This window comes from Chrysochloris asiatica, unplaced genomic scaffold, assembly GCF_000296735.1.
Source record: "Chrysochloris asiatica unplaced genomic scaffold, ChrAsi1.0 scaffold00057, whole genome shotgun sequence".
In the NCBI taxonomy this organism is placed as follows: domain Eukaryota; kingdom Metazoa; phylum Chordata; class Mammalia; order Afrosoricida; family Chrysochloridae; genus Chrysochloris; species Chrysochloris asiatica.
The window spans coordinates 477,996-495,184 of record NW_006408575.1 but is presented as its reverse complement, the minus strand read 5'-3'; the positions used below and the strand labels follow the sequence as shown (position 1 = coordinate 495,184).

Below are 17,189 nucleotides of genomic sequence, written 5' to 3'. Positions count from 1 at the left end.
CAAGGAATGGCACCTCATCTGAGAGAGCCATAAAAAGTTTCAAGAAGTGTGCAGATCAAATTCAACAAATGGAACCAATGATGACATTCATTAGAAAAATGATGCAAAAAGGGAAACAAACTTGGACATTAAAAATATCAATCAAATATTAACTGTAGATAAGGACCTTCTGTTGACAATGACATAGATACCTACATATTCTAGAATATACAAAAATTAGAGGCAACAGGGTGGGGAAAAAATTCACTGACATTTCTAATTTACAGGTTTCTTTAAGAAATGAGAGCACGAAAGATTTTAAGTTATCTTACATTCAGAAAAATAAAGCACATCCCAATTTGGGTTTCTGTTTTTTCAAATGAGTTCCCTACAGCAATTCTAAGAAATAAAATGGGGTAAGCCTTACTCTGCAGCAAAAACTCATCTACATATCCTAGATGAAGGGTTTCAAACTGGGGGAACTCCAACTCTGCCATCTTGAGGGCAGAAAAGACACCATCTTTGGTTAGAGAGGGTTGAATCCGAACTTCATGTAACCTATAAACAAAGAAATACATGTTAGAGTAAAATGAAAGCTATCAAAGAGCCCTCTTAATGTAAAACTCGGAAAGAAATTCATAATCTTACTGAAGTTTCACAGATGTCAACAACTTTCCCTCCCTCCGTTACAAAATGTCAGAGATGTTTCCTTGAAAGAAGTCTTTTGCAAAGTATGAGCACATCTGAGGCAGCACAGTGAAGGTACGCTAAGTAACAATAAATTACATGGTAAGAATCTTAATTCTTTTTTAGTGCTTTCTCAATCATGATTAAGTCAAGGTGAAAATCTGAGTCTGGTGCTGCTATTCCATTAACATTTTTCCCCCTAATGCTAGTTATTAATGTCTTCCTTTAACGGAGGTTTTATAGCTCTACAGCAGACAATAATAGCTACAAAATACAATTTTGCTTCCTCTTAATTATATTGGAATCAATCAAATTCTTAATCAACTTCTATTGGTGGAAAGGAAGACTTTTGTCTCTGAATAAATGAGACCACAGTTAAATTCAATTTAAAGAAAATATACAAGTAAGGGTAGATCTCTGATATGAAATAAACAGTAAATAATATAAATAACAAAGAAGTGATATAAAGATGTGGTAAAATGTATAAAGCTGTTACAAGGTCAGGCCTTTGGAAAAGCTGGTTTAAAAAGTTGCTTTCTGAGCAACAAATATTATCACTGACACACTAATACAACTCATAAAATCTTCCAGGGATTGAGACAATAGTTTGTGATAAGACTGTAGTCTGCTGAGCATTCAGGTACATCTGGAAGAACTGACTGCTTTTCCCTGAGCACTCCCTTTTAGAGTTTGTTGGATCTGCAGTGTGGTTCAACTGTTCTCCAGTTGTAACACAAAGACTATCACTAAGTGAAAACCTACTGCTACTTAAAAAAACTCCTTTTATAAATTTGAATTTGAACAAATTTCATGACCAAAATTCCCATACACCAAACATACGTTCGTTCTCAAAATTTTGTAAAACAAGAAAAACCACCTAATTCTAAGATAAAAGACACAAGTGAAGAGGAATCATACCTACGAGCAGCAGTGATGATGAGGTACCCAAGATCTACTTCAAGAGCATTTTTGCAAGCTCCCAAAACAATAGTGTGCAAATTTCTAAAACCACCTGATGAAAGAGGAAAAGAGACAAAACACCAATCACTGCTTCTGACCCAAGCACTTTAAGTAAAGCATTTACACACTCTGGACGATGACTGTTTGTTTAAAAGTAAATCTAAGTTGTGTTTCAAACGGGTTTCTCAAGACGAATTTTAACTACTATTCATTTCCTATAAAGATATGTTAACAGATAACCCTTTTGACTTAACATGGGTTTGAAAGTCTGAGTACAAATGAAAGTGATTCTAAATAGTTACAAGTACTTTCAAAAGACCAAAACTAATTTAACTTCAGCTGATTCACTTATGTCTTTTTTAATTTGCATTTGAATTTAAAAAATTTTTAAAGGTAAAGATTAATTTGTAGCTCAATAAATTTTCACAAAATATTAACTTTGACTGTTTTCAGCTTGTTGCTGTTATTAAATGCCATCACAAGTCCATTCCTACTCATAGTTACCCTGTGTAGGGTTTCTGAGGAGCTGCTGGTGGGTTTGAACCACCAACCTTGTGGTTCAAACTGACCTTGTAGTCTAATGCTTATCTTACAATGTCACATGGCACAGTATATATACTCTTAAGTCTTGTTTTTTTTACTAAACATTTTGTTTACAATATTCATACATGTTGTTGCATGAAGCTGTAGTTTGCTATTTTCATTGCTGCATAGTATTCCAATGTATGAATATACCACATTTTAATAACTATTAAGTTGTTTTCCATTTTAGGCCTTTTATGATAAGTGTTGCTATGAACATTCTTGAACATACTTTCTGGTAAACATATACATACATTTCTATAAAGTTTTAAACTGATATGTATATGACCAACTTTAGTAATACCACCAGTATTTCTAAGTGATACATCAATTTATACTCTCACCAGCAGTTTATAAAAGTTTTTACCTGTTCCATCCCCTTGACTCAATGTAATCATATATACTTACACCAGAACTGACATATTTTTTTTTTAAACGTAGTGTTTCCTCTTAATTATATTTTAATACGATTGAATTATAATGTCCATCTGTTACTGGGGCTATGGTATTTTATGGTTTTTCTTTTATGTTTTGGACACATGAAGTTAGATACTTAAGTTTTTATCGATCTACCTAGACCTCTCTGCATTTTGTTGCAATGAAGATGGTTAAAATTTAGCACATGTGGGCTAATGCGTCAAACTGCAAAGTCATTTGAACTGCAAAGTCAGTGGTTCAAGCTCACCAGCTGCTTCTTGGAAACCCTATACATGGTCACTATGGGTGGGAATCAACTTGTAGGCACTTAACAAGAACAACAACATCACATATCACTATTTCTTTATAGTTAGGGATCAAGAGAGTGAAATGTTCTTTCTTTTAAAAAAACATTATCTAATGGATGCATCAACATCCAAGTGATAAACGCAAAAACATTTAAATATTAAAAGTACTAAAATAAGAGAACCGTTACTGATGCCTAAGCTCCTAGTGTATTGCTGTAGGATAAGCACTGGACCATAAGGTCAATTTGAACCACAAGGTCAGTTGTTCAAACTTATCAGCTGTCCTTGGAAACCCTATACAGGGTAACTATTAGTCAGAACCGACTCAATGTCACTTAACAACAACAAAACTCTGGAGAAAGCGCTGGACCTCTAGGTTGGTTTGAACCACAAGGTCAGTGGTTCAAACTCACTAGCCATTCCTTGGAAACCCTATGCAGGGTCTCTTTCTGTTATAACCTCCTCGACCACACTTAACAAGTTTCTTTGTAGGCCTAAGAATATCATAAAAACTTCTCATTGCCAAAGAACACTAGTTATCTCTGCTAATACTTCTATTTCTCTCAGACGAATTGTCCGTATAACAGGCTAGGTCGATGGTTCAAGCCTAGCAGCTGCTCCTCCAATACCCCAGAGAAAGGGTCGCTATGAATCTCAACTAACTTGATGACACTTAACAACAACATTGTTGACTGAAGGAACCCTGGTGGGTTAAGTATTGGGCTGCTATCCATCTGTGGGTCAAGCCCACCAGCAGCTCCACAGAAAAAAAGATGAGGCTGTCTGCTCCCATCATTTACAGTTTCAGATACCTTAAGAAGGAGTTCTCGATGGCACCTAACAACAACATGATGCAGGAGTTCTATGGAGTCCCATACAGGCTCTGAGGCAGAACTGACTCAATGGCACTGGGTTTGAGTTTTTTGTTAACTAAGAAATACATCAAAAATATACTTTATCATGCCATTATTTATTATGGGAAAGTTTAAAATTCATTTTAAAAAAATGACGTCAATATTCATGATTATTCTCTATCAAATATACCAGAGAAATAAGATTGTTGTTGTTGTTAAGTGTTGTCAAGTAGGTTCCAACTCATAGCAATCCTGTGTTCAACAGAACAAAACACTGCCCAGTTCTGTGACATCCTCACATTTGCTTCTACACTTGAGCCAACTGATGCTGCCACTGTGCCATTCCATCTCATTGGATGCCTTCTTCTTTTTCTGTGTCCCTCAACTTTACCAAGCATAATGTCCTTCTTCAGGGACTGGCCATTCCCGATAATAAATCCTAAGTATGAGACACAAAGTCTAGCCATCTTGGATTCTAAGAAGCACTTTGGCTACACTTCTTCCAACACAGATTTGTTTGTTTTTCTAGAAATCCATGGTACCTTTAATATTCTCAAGCACCATAACTCAAGGGCATCAATTCTTCTAGGGTCTTCCTCATTCACTGCCCAACTTTCACATGCATATGAGGTTACTGAAAATACCATGGCTTGGATCAGGCACACCTTTGTTCTCAGATTAACATCTTCACTCTTCATCACTTTAACAAGGCCTTGTGCACTAGATTTGCCTAATGCAATTCCTCATTTGATTTCTTGATTGCTGCTTTCATGACTGTGGATGGTTGATCCCAGCAAAATAAAGTCTTTGTCAACTTTAATCTTTTCTCCATTTATATGGATGTTTTCTAATGGTCCAGTGGTGATGATTTTTGTTTTCTTTACACCAAAGTGCAACCCATACCAAAGGCTGTGGTCTTTGATCTTCATCATTAAGTATTTTAAGTTCTCTTCACTTTCAGCAAGATTGTATTATTTGCATGTCATAGGTTGTTAATGAGTTGTCCTCAAATCCTGCAGTCACGTTCTTGTTCATGATGAAGGACATTGCTGCTGATCAATGGTCTCTTTGGTCCACAGAGTGTTCTTCTCCTGCATCTCCATTTTCTTCAGCTTGGTCTTATCAAAGCTGGCAATTTCCCCATGTCTGCCTTGTCTGCCATTTTCTTAAGACAATTCCTGGCTTCCCATTCCCAGCTAAGGCTCTGGGCGCTCCACACATATAATCTAGTTTCTCTGCATATTTGCTCAGCAAAGTGACTGAATAAGTATAGTGAAAGAATACAAACTTGGCGTACTCCTTTTCTGATTTTAAACCATTCAGTATTCCCATGTTCTGTTCGAATGACTGCCTATCAGTTTTTATACAGGTTCCTCTCATGAGCAAATTAAATGTTCCAGAATATTTATTCTCCACAATGTTGTCCATAGTTTGTCATGATCCACACAATCGAAAGACTTTGCATAGTCAATAAAGCACGAGTAAGCATCTTGCTGGTATTCTCTGCTTTCAGTCAAAATCTATCTGACATCAGCAATAATATTCCTTGTCCTCGTCTGACAAGGAACCTCTAGCAGTTCCTTGTCAAAGTGCTGTTGCAGTGTTAATTATCTTAAGCAAAATTATACTTGCATGTGATATTAATGATATTGTCTGATGATTTTCACATTCTGTTGGGTCACCTCTCGTTGGACTAGGCACAAATATGGATTTGTCTCTTCCAATCAGTTGGCCACAGATGAGTGCCTCCATGCTATATTGATTTGTTGAAAGATTTCAATTTGTATTCCATCAATTCACAGAGCCTTGTTCCTTGCCAATGCCTTCATTGCCAATGCCTTCGGTGCCCTTTGGATTTCTTCCTTCATTACCACTAGCTCTGGATCAAATGTTACCTCTTGAGATGGCTGAATGTTGACCTGTTTTATTTAAATTTTTTTTGGTATAGTGACTGTGTATATTCCTTCCTTCTTCTTTTGATGCCTTCTGCATCATTCAGTACTTTGCCCAATGAATCCTTTGGTATTGCACATTAAACCTTGAATGTTTCATGTTGTTTAAATCCTAGTCAGAAAAATAAGATTACTAACTAGTATTTTTTCTTAAAAAAAGATCCCTGATAGCATACTGGATTACACGTTGGGTTACTAACAGCAAGGTCAGGAGATCCCATTCACGAGTCACCCCGCGGGAGAAAGAAGAAACTGTCTGCTTCCACAAAGATTGGCTGTCTGGGAATCCCTATGCTATGAATTGGAACCAAATACATATCACAACACCACCATGCTACCACCACCCACAGCACTTAAAAAAGAGAAAAGAAAAAAACTGTAAGGAAAGGCTAAATTAAAGCCTAACAGATTTTTTCAGTTGATTTTAAAATTTTGAATAACCGAAGAAAAATGAATACCTGATCTCCAACTGTCTTCAACTACATGTTGGATTAGACCTCCAAGGAAAGGAACACGAACCATTTCTAAGTGTTCCAAGTTTCGGGCAGAGGCTAAGCCTGTCACTAAAGGGACGTATTTCAAGGAATTTGTGGGTCCTAGAAAAAGAAGAAAAATAATAGTTAACTGAATAATATAAATTGCCTTAAAGATACATTTCCAAACCAGTAACTTTTAAATTCTGTGACTTAAGATAACTTGGTCGTTTGTAATTTATAATTCTTGTTATAAATAAAAGTGTCCATATGCCTGTTAATAGCTATGTATTTATTCAGCATAAGAATTTTTCACTAACACTGGAAACTTATTTAGGTTGCTATTTTTTGATTCTGCATTTGTTTTGGTAAATTTCCTAAATTTTCAAGTTATAAGCTCAAAACAACTGAGAGGAAAAGCCAAGTTGTAAATTTGATCCTTCACTCAAATACACACTACAAAAATTCAAACATTATCTATGCAACCAGTGTTGTATTAGGTGCTACAGTAGATCACAAAAGATAAGTAAATTATAGTCCTGCCTATCAATGAGCTTTACACAGAGGTAGAACTAATATGAAAAGTAATAAAAGGAGGCAGGGAAGAACAGAATCAAGTATGAAAATAAGACATGCCAAAAAAAAAATTAAAGGAAGACAGATAGGAGAGCAAGGTAAATTAGAAAAGGCATAACTGCAAGGATGTGTCCACCTAAAGATGAGTGAAGGAAATGCAAGATTAGGAAAAATGACAATATAGTATCAGCAAAGACACTGAGGTGGAAGCAGCTATGGTCAGAGGTTATAGTACAATAGGCAACCTGACCATTAATAGAAAGCATATATTGGAAGAGAGTCAGAAATAAGGGTAGCAAGAGTGAGCCTGATTATTTTGGACCTTATTATGTATAAAAAGACTATTTCTGATTTGAAGCTCATAGGATAGCAGGGATACTGAAGTTTTCTGAAGAAAATAATGTAATAAAAGCAATGTCTTAATTAGAGTGTTTTTGTAGTCAGGTGCTGTTGAACCATTTCTGACTCGTGGCAACCCCGTATAGAGTTTCCAAAGAGCGGTTGGTAGGGTTAAATGGTCAACTCTGTGGTTATCAGTCCAGTGTTTATGCTAGAACACCACAATGGACAGTTATTTACATCTAGAAAGGATCAGCAGACCAGAGGCATTCAGAAATCTGCTATAAATCTATTGGAACATTACAAGAGTGAAGTAGAAAGTGTCAAAGAGAACAGACATTTTGACATTTTTCTTGCTAGGTGTTGAACATAATTCATGTCACTAATAAATTTCTTTAAATGTACATATAACTTTATTCACAATATCACCTTATTTATAAGTCACAAAACAGAAACAGAAAAAAGCAAAATAATAATTTCATTAAAAACATAATTATGGATTTTACTTTATGATATTTCTAGGAAAATATGACGGGGCTTCAAAAAGTTTGTGGAAAATTTCCATTGTCTTCCAATTCCATTTTTCCATGAACTTTCTGAAGTCCCTCTGTGGTGTGTAATATTACCTGCACAGTTCCTCATGACAAAAGTTCGTAAGCTGATGCAAAGAAAGTCTTTAAATGGCTGTGGTTTAGTAAGTCTGACCCACTTCATATAAAGATGCCTTAGCATTGGGATACAAGGAATTTCAGGAACATTCACTCCTAAAACATAAAAATGAAACAACACAGAAATCATTAAGACATTCTCTTCTTTGCATAAGTGCAAGGGTCTAGTTTTCAAGTTGAAAATTTGTCTTTCATAGATATTTTTGTCACCACAAATTACCTCATTAAAGTCTATCAAGTTTAACTTATTTAAAGCAACATGTAATTAACAATCTAAACAAATTAAAAAGATTACTGTGTTAATTTTTAGAAGATGGAAAAAGAAAGCTTACTGGAAACATACTGTGAAGTAAAGGGAATACACAAATCTATTATTTTACCAATGCCCATTACCCCACCAGTGGAAAAAAAGAAGCTTCTCAGCAAAAACTAAGACTTCTTGTGTCATTGAGTCATTTCTGATTTATAGTGGCCCTGTATTGTTGTTGTTGCTGTTGTTACGTGCTGTTAAGTCGGTTCCCACCCATAGTAACCTCATATAGGGTTTCCCAGGCGCGGCTGGTGAGCTTGAACTGCCGACCTTGCGGTTCAAACCAACTTTTCAGCACATTAACCCACAGTGCCACACCAGGAATCCAGTGACCCTGTATAGGGTTTCTGAATCTTTACAGTAGAAGAAAGTCTCATCTTTTTCTTGAAGAGCAGACTTGTCAGCCAATGCTTATCCTACCATGCCACCAGAACTCACACAGGCAGGCTAGCTGGCTTTAAATATTGCGTTTTCCATAAAATATCCACAGGCAGTGCTTGAAATTTTTCTTAAAAATAAATGAATTAAGAATTTGCAAATGTAGAAGTCAAACTAGCCTGCCTAAGAAAGTGAGAAACTGCAAAAGCCTGTCTCTGAAAAAGTGAGAAATTGGAGTCTTCATTTCAGTATTTCAAATTGACAAAAGTATCTCATGCCTCTACTCCATGGGTGGCTTAACACTAGGAATCATGCTTATAGAAGACTATATCTAAAATAATGGGGATGCAGAGTAGAAGGAAGGGTTCAGTAGAAGAGGAAGAAGACAGTAAATTCTAAAAGGAAGGAAACACCTAGAAAAATTTTGCCCAAGAGTCTGTAAGCTACAGAAAGTCAAGGACGTAACACAAGACTATGAGAGATACCCAAGAACCCAGGGTGATGGCACTGGATAAGCAGTAGGTGGCTAAACCAGTTCAGTATCTTGCTAGCCAAAGTAACTACATGATGCAAAACAGGAGTGGTTGGTTCTTTAGAAGATAAGGTCTACAGAAAACTCCTCTTCCAAGCTATAAGCATTACTCCCTAACTAGCCCTTTCTAAAAGCACAGTTAAGTTTAGCTTTAAACTATGCACACACATTTCAATTCAGTTCCTGAGTTTCAGTATCCACCAAACCAAGAAACCAGTTGCTGTTAAGTTAGTTCTGACTCCTGGTGACTCCATGAGTTGCAGAGGAGAAATATGTTTCATAGGCTTTTTAAGGTTGTGACCTTTTGGAGTAATTACACACAGGAGGTACCCATATCAGACAACACAATTATAGAACATTTCCATTATCAAAGAACAAGGGTAAGCTTTTGGTTCTTGAAAAAATCAAAAAAAAAAAAAATTCAAAATAACCCTAAATGTCCTTAAAAAGAGCATGTTGCATGTGGTGGTGGTGGTGGTCGTGGTTATGGTGCCATGGAGTCGGTTCTGACTCATAGCGACCCTGTACAGGGTTTCTGAGGCTGTAAATTGTTACGGGAGCAGAAAGCCTCATCTTTCTTCTGTGGAATAGCTGGTAGTTTCTAACTGCTGACCCTGAGATTAGCAGCCCTATTCATAGGCACTACACTACCAGAGTTCCTTCTGTTGCATGTGAAGCAGTATTATTTTTTCTAAGGCTCGTTGGTGGGAAATCTGAATTCTTAGTCTCCAAAGCATTTCTTTGGGCATTGTGCCTCAGTGAAGCAATTTCTAAAATTCTCATTATTATTTTATGGTGAACAGTCAGCTGCATTTCAAGGTGTCACAAGTGATCCAAGAAACATGTGGTTATGTGCTGTGGAGTTGGTTCCAACTCATAGCGACCCTGTACAGTTTCCAAGACTGTAAATCTTTACAGGAGCAGAAAGCCTCATCTTCTCCCCCAGAAGAGCTGGTAATTTTTAACTACTGACCCTGAGATTAGCAGCCCGACTCATAACACATGTACTCACCCACTAAATGCAAAGTTTGAATTTTAGCTCCTATAGGAATTTTCAGTTTATTTTCGGGAGGAATTGGAAATGCTCCATTACGATTACGGAATTTCCCCAAAATATGAACATGCGGCATGTATGTCCAAATAGATTCTACCAACTCCAAATGAGAAGTCTCCACACCCTAGAAAATAACATCAAAGCAAGCATAAGAAAGGCTTTTAATTTTGAATCTTAAGATCTTAAGTATGTATTGGAAAGTAAAATAAAAAGTATGCTATGCATAAAATGTGTATGTGAATGATTGTTCTCTATTACCATTCTTTTATTATTTCGTCCATCAGTTGATGTCAAGATGTTCAACCGGGTAAACTTACCACTAAGTTTGGGCATGCTTGCAAAGCTTCTAGGACTCCTGGAATGCTAAAGGCCTCATGGCCCCGTACCCTTCGCCTCTCAAGGTATCTAGGGTGAAGGCCATAAAGCTGTTCGACGTCTGGCATCTTCTTCAACAGCGTTAGAAAACTGGAATCTGTAAAGCCTGAGAAGTTCAAAAGTATTTAAAGCCAAGTTGCCAAGTTTATCTTTCTGTTCACTGATGTTTACTATGCACTTGTAATTTTATCGGAAGTTTTCTTTTTAAATTTTTATATTGCTAAAACTATAATTGAACAACTGATTACAACAGAAAATACATTCCTTTGATAACAGAAGAAGTGTGTCAGAAGCACCACTTACTCTGAGTAGTACTTTACAATTGAGGCTTTTAATTTATTGTTGTTTTTAAGGCATAGAGTCCTGTCTGCAAATAAGAACTCCCAGCTGAGTTAGACCTGTCTGACTGTTGAGTGAGGAGGGACCTGATCAAAAGCTCCTCTCCCTAAAGGGGTCTCTGGTTTGTCAAACCCCAAGGGTTCTGCTACAGAAATGAGTAAGCCATGACCCTCACCTTTAGGAAGCACATAGTTATGACCTAATACCTGCCTCAAACTAGATGACTTTATTCCATGTTTCCTAATCATTATTCAGTTCTGTGTTTAATCATCATGCCCAAACAGAGGTACGTGTAGGGTAAGGCGGGCATGACAAGTGCTTTGGGCATCACTTGAGGGTGGACGCCAATGAGCAGTTCCTATTCTCTATTGCATTTTCCATCACCAATTGTGAGAGGTCATTCAGCAATTTTAAACCTAAATGCCATAGGTGCTATTTTCCATAGATACGCCTGCTGCTCCCTTGACCATTTTAGACTATATTTTGAAGAAGATAAACGCAAACTAGCTCAGAGAAGAGTACCAATCCAAACTGACTAGCTGCAGAGCTGAGAGGAAGCTAGTTAGTTATATGGGAGACCACAGTTAAGAACCAAGAAGATGGGAATGGAGAGAAGCAGGTTACTTCCACAGCAGGAGCTGCCGGTAAGATAAGCAGGGAGACACGTCTCATACAGATAATATTCTGTTACTGGCACTTTTTTATTTTTCTTCCTTAATGAAGGCTGTTAGAAAGTCAACTATCTACTAATAGAAAATACAAATATTAACTCTCTAAGATTAAAAAAAAAAAAAAAAGTCCCTAACTGATTTAAAACCAAAACTAAACCCACTGCCATCAAGTTCATTCTGACTCATGTTGTTGTTAGGTGCCATTGAGTCAGTACCAACTCATAGCAACCCTACGTACAACAGAACAAAACACTGCCCAGTCCTGGGCTAACGTCACTACTGTTATCACACTTGAGTCCACTGATTTTGCCACTTTGGCAATCCATCTTGCTGAGGGTCTTGCTCTTTTTCTCTGACCTTACCAAACACGATATCCCTCTCCAACGACTGGTCCCTCCTGACAATATGTCCAAAGTATGACTCATAGAAGCCCTATTATATGGGTTTCTGAGGCTTTAAATCTTTATGAGAGCTGACAGCCTCATCTTTTTCCTGCCAAGTGACTGGTAGATTTAAACCACTAGCCGTGCGACTAGAAGCCTAAGGCTAAATCCACCTTGTTGTTGCTAAGTGTCTTCAAGTCGGGTTCCGACCCATGGTGACCCTGTACAGGGTTTCCGAGGAGCAGCTGGTGAGCTTGAATCGCCGACCTTGCAGTTCAAACAGCTTTGCAATCTGGCTCATTTCAACCCACAGTGCCACACCAGAACCCCACCTTGGCTCCTTCTAAATGACTAAAGTTTTCAAAACTTGTTTTATTTGTGTCAGTGATAATGTTCATTTTAGAATCACAAAACTAAAGAGACTATCTGGTACAATGCAGTGAATTACTTACAATGGCCCTTTAGAGCTGCACAGTATTATAACTCAAGCACAATGATTGGGTGGAACCATGCATATAGGTACATGAACCCCTAAGAAAGGGACTGAACAGTTTTGCCATCTGGCTAGCTTAAAAAGAAACCCAATTTCTGAGCAGAGTGGGGGACCTAACTACCACAAAGAAAAAGAGCCAGAGTGGAGCACATCCTGTGGACCTGAGGTCCCTGCATTGAGAACCTCCTTGACTCAAGAGACAGAGAGATGTTAACACTGGAGAAGGTGTGAAATGGTGAGAAGTGGTAGCAGCCAAGCAAGTCTTCCCAAACCACAGAGTGAGGTGGCTACAGGAGGCTTAGAGAGCTGAGTGCCTTTGGGCAGGAGGCTTGCTTGCAGATTGGGGTGCCTCTAGGTACTTACTGGTTGAAATACAGAGCTTTGCAACATTTGTCCTAACAGGGAACAGACCGGGCCAAGGAACTGCGGACTGAGAGAGAAAGACCTGTTTGTGGGCACAGCCCAAGCAGCTGTCCTGACTGAAAAAAACAACAACTGCATTCCGAGTTGTTTCTGATGCTGAATTGCAACCTGCTACCTCGGAAACCCTGTGTACTATGAGTCGGAACCGACTCCACGGTTCTTAACAACGACGACAACCACTGTAAAGCACACCACAACTGTGGGTATGGTCTGTGAGTTCTATGGAGTCATTACAGTGGATTTTAGAAACTCAGAGTAAAGAAAACCATGGAAAGGATAGATGGTGTCAGAATAGAAATCAGCTTTGGATTGATTCCAGTTTGGATTCCCTTCCCTGCCCCTTGTGAAGTCAGCCACAGTCAGATTCCACACCACCCTTCACCACCTCCCCATGCTACTATTTTCATAATGAGTCTCTCTAAATAACAACTACTGTTTATAATAACCTTTACTAACTTGAGTCATTCAATATGCCAAGCACTTTACAAGTTTTCTCGTTTATTCTTATAACAAAATAAGAAAGGTATTGCTTCATTTACAAATGTAAAACCTGATGTTCTGGGTGATTAAGAACTACCAAGAAGCAGAATTCAGAACCAAATCTGACCACTACCACTGTCTGTCCTCTTGGACCAAGCATTTACTGCCTCTCTCCAAACAATGGGAGTTCCACTGCCTTTAGAGATGATGTGACAATTCAGAGATCATATATACCAATACTATACTAGCATCTTAGTTGACATTATTATATAGAGAATCATGAGTTAATTTCCACAGAGAAGAAAATGCCAGGTAATTATCAGTGAATTGTTGTTGTTGTTGTTAAGTACCGTGGAGCCGGTTCTGACTCATAGTGACCCTGCACAGGGTTTCTGAGGCTGTAAATCTTTACAGGAGCAGAATGCATCTTTCTCCCGCTGGTAGTTTCGAACTGCTGACCTTGAGGTTGGCAGCCCGACTCGTAACCACTACGCTACCAGAATTCCTTTATGGTTAGTGAAATCTTCTTCTTGGGTAGAGACTGCTCTTACTCTTTTGTATTCCTTAGAGAGATGGACAAACTTTGAGCTAAAAGATATTTATCATACTTAGAAAGTCAGCAAGGTGAAGACAAACTCTTTTCTAATTTGATAAGGGGCAGTGATATTCATGCAAAGACTGTATCACATAGGCACTGTGCTATGCTGCCTCTTTATACACTGCATTCATTCTATCTCAAGAATTTCTACTAGACTACAGGGTTGCTGTGAGTCAGAACAGACTTCACAGCACATAACTACCACCACCACTACCACCAACCTTTGCTTGGAGTCCTGGTGTGGCATTGTGGGCTAATGCATCAGACTGCAAAGTCGTGTGAACTGCAAGGTCGGTGGTTCAAGCTCACCAGCTGCTCCTTGTAAACCCCATACAAGGTTGCTATGGACCAGAATCGACACAACGGCACTTAACAACATCAACAACAACAACTTTTGCTTAAGCAAATCTAATGTTAAGAAAGAAGGCAGTCATTTTCACACTTCCTGTTTTCTCTTTCCTGCTAGAAAAGATCACTCTCAGAAATAAACTGAATCTTTTTCCCTTGAGGTATTTTTTTACGTATTTGAAGACAACTGCATTTTGTCTCCCACAAAGCTAAGTTCTAGTCTTGGGTCTTGGCACTGTTTTTCACAAGAAAGCAAATAGTTGACAATTATTTTCGAGTTAGGTTACTGATGATCCTCTTGAAAGGACATGTGGTTGGCGGTTATATGCCGTGGAGTACCCCAATACTCTAGTATAGTCTGACATCTGCAGAATGGAACAGGACCCTTTTTTTCTATGGAGCCCCACCCTCATCACATTGGCAGATGCTTCATTTGGACAAGAGAGAAGACTGGTTAAAAAGACTTATAACTAGCTGACTGAACAACTGAAGGGCACCAATTAACGGACTGGCGTCAATTGAAAAGAAGCCTCAATTGGCTTTTATCTTTAATTCTTTCAGCTGTTCTCTGCTTAGCTAAATCCAACTTTCATTTCTAAAGGCCTCTTTAACTGAGATCAGTAAATTGTGGTTAGATTGCTGTGAGTTCTTCATCTGCATGGTCAGTGTCGTATTTACTTCAGAATCTCCAGGACCTTGTATAAACTAAACCAAACTCGCTGCCATCAAGTAGATTCGGACTCACAATGACCCTGTCTGACAGAGTAGAACTGCCATATGGGGCTTCCCACGAACTGACCTGATGGCGCTAAACAACAATACTCTTAAAAGAAGCAGACTGCCACACCTTCCTCCTGCAGTACAGCTGATGGGTTTGCTGCACCCACTTTATGGTTAGTAGCCAAATGCTTAACGACTGGACCACCAGGGTTAACACTTAACCACGTACCATCCTTAGGGCCTAGTATGTTGCTGTTGTTGTGTGCTGTTGAATCAGTGCCAATTCATAGCCACCCTATATAGGATTTCTGAGAGCAGCTGGTGGGTTTAAATAGCCAACCTTGCAGGGACCAGTCTACTACTTATTCTATAGAACTACAGTTCCTCAAAGGGTTAAGAAAGGAAAGTCCCCAAAGTGTAATTTCTGTAGCCTAATAGAGTAGCTTTATAGAAACAGACAAACATTTGTTTAAGCAAAGGTTCAGTTAAGGTATACTGGAAAACTATGACAAAGAATGTTACTATTCTCTAGAAAACTCAAAATTCAGGATACTTGGTGGAATGTTAAGCAAAGACCTAATACATAATTTTCCAAGCATATATTTTTTAACAGGCTGAAGTAATTTCTTACGGAATAGGAAATAAGAAAAGCAGACCATTAAAACAGTAAAGGCAAAATACATTTTACCAATCTATACTTTGAAGTCCTAATTCTATAAATTCAAACCCAAGCCCTATTCTCCCACCCCCTCCCACCTCCCGGTCTACATGGTGACAGCTAATGCCTTTTGAATGTTTGGTAGAATCATTATCATTTCCTTCCAGTAGCGCTCTATGGTCCCTTACAAGCTAATTCACTTACCACTTGGCATGTATTCCCACCACCGCCCTGCACAGAGGTCCACAACCCTTACAACTCTCAGATAGAGGGTCACTGCTTCCTTTAGCTTCCGGGAAAGACATTCCATACACATAATATCCTGCAGAGGGAGGTACCTTTGAGAGAGAAAAGGAGCTCATATTTAGCAGTGGGTACTCTCACACTCTCTCTCATACTCTCTCTCTCTCTCATCAATTAAGATAAAGGCACAAAAGATAACAGTTCTCGGTTACATTCATAGGGATTTAAGGTCAGTATCCATAAAGCTATACAGGTTTTTACAAATGTACTCAGAACTACTTGATATTGTTACATGCAATAATTGTTCCACTTAGTTTTACACTTAGTTTTATATTGTACTCTTCTTGTAAACTTCCTTTTAATAAATAGCTGACTATAGTTAGAGTTCATTAATAGTATGCATTTTAAAATTTTGTGCAAAACTTTTATACCTGGTATTGGAAAATATAGTAATATTGGATAAATGAAGTACTTTTTAATTAATAGCAAAAATACAGGCTTTTAAGGACCCCCGGTAGCACAGTGGATTACAAGGTGGGCCGCTGACCACAAAATCAGTTGTTTGAATCCACCAGTCACTCCATGGAAAAAGGCGAGGCTTGGTGGTGGTGGTTATGTGCCATGGAGTTGGTTCCGACTCATAGAGACCCTATACAGGGATTCTGAGGCTGTAAATCTTTACAGGAGCAGAAAGCCTCATCTTTCTCCCACAGATCCACTGGTAGTTTCGAACTGCTGACCCTGAGATTAGCAACCCGATTCATAAGCACTACGCTACCTGCTCCCCAAAAGATTCACAGCTTTACAGCCTCGAAAACACTATACAGGACTGCTGAGTCGGAACCGATGCAGCGGCATACAAACACCACACCAGCATATAGGGTTTCTTGTTTTGTTTTTTTACTACCAACAGGTAAATTAGCAAATACTCAAGCAAATAAGGTCCAAATAAAACCAAGTACTGAACTTTCACCAGAAGGCATTTGATAAAAATCTGCCTTTCTCTTTTTAAGTTTTCATAGAAAAAGAAAATCTTTAAAGGAAGAAATGATAATAAGTAATGAAAAAAAAAGATGAAAATCTCAAGTGTATTTCAAAGTAAGAACTGAGAAATGAACGTCAACATGAGAATGACCACTATTTAATTGTATAGAGGCTAAAACCAAAAATCCTATCTGTTCCTTCTCCATACATATTATTGTTGTTGTAAAGTGCCATTGAGTCAATTCCAACTCATAGTAACCCAGTCTAGGATTTCTGAGGAGAAGCTGGTGGGTTTGAACCATCCACCTTGAAGTTTAAACAGACCTTGTCGTCCAGTGGACTATCCTAAAATGCGACACCAGTACTCCCATACATTCGTAAATATGTATAGTACACAATTTCTTT

At 38.2% G+C, this 17,189-nt stretch overlaps 1 protein-coding gene across 3 annotated transcripts in view; it reads right to left on the bottom strand.

Moving 5' to 3' along the window:
* FBXO38 (F-box protein 38) overlaps nt 1-17,189 on the bottom strand; it is an 89,755-nt gene that overhangs the window by 53,316 nt on the left and 19,250 nt on the right. For all 3 annotated transcript variants that reach the window (XM_006863849.1, XM_006863850.1, XM_006863848.1), the window contains 7 exons: nt 15,762-15,895; nt 10,387-10,550; nt 10,028-10,193; nt 7,754-7,891; nt 6,198-6,335; nt 1,585-1,678; nt 407-537 (listed from right to left, as the gene is read on the bottom strand). In XM_006863849.1, coding sequence (XP_006863911.1) covers nt 407-537; nt 1,585-1,678; nt 6,198-6,335; nt 7,754-7,891; nt 10,028-10,193; nt 10,387-10,550; nt 15,762-15,895 — 965 coding nt within the window. The remainder of the gene's footprint in view (nt 1-406; nt 538-1,584; nt 1,679-6,197; nt 6,336-7,753; nt 7,892-10,027; nt 10,194-10,386; nt 10,551-15,761; nt 15,896-17,189) is intronic.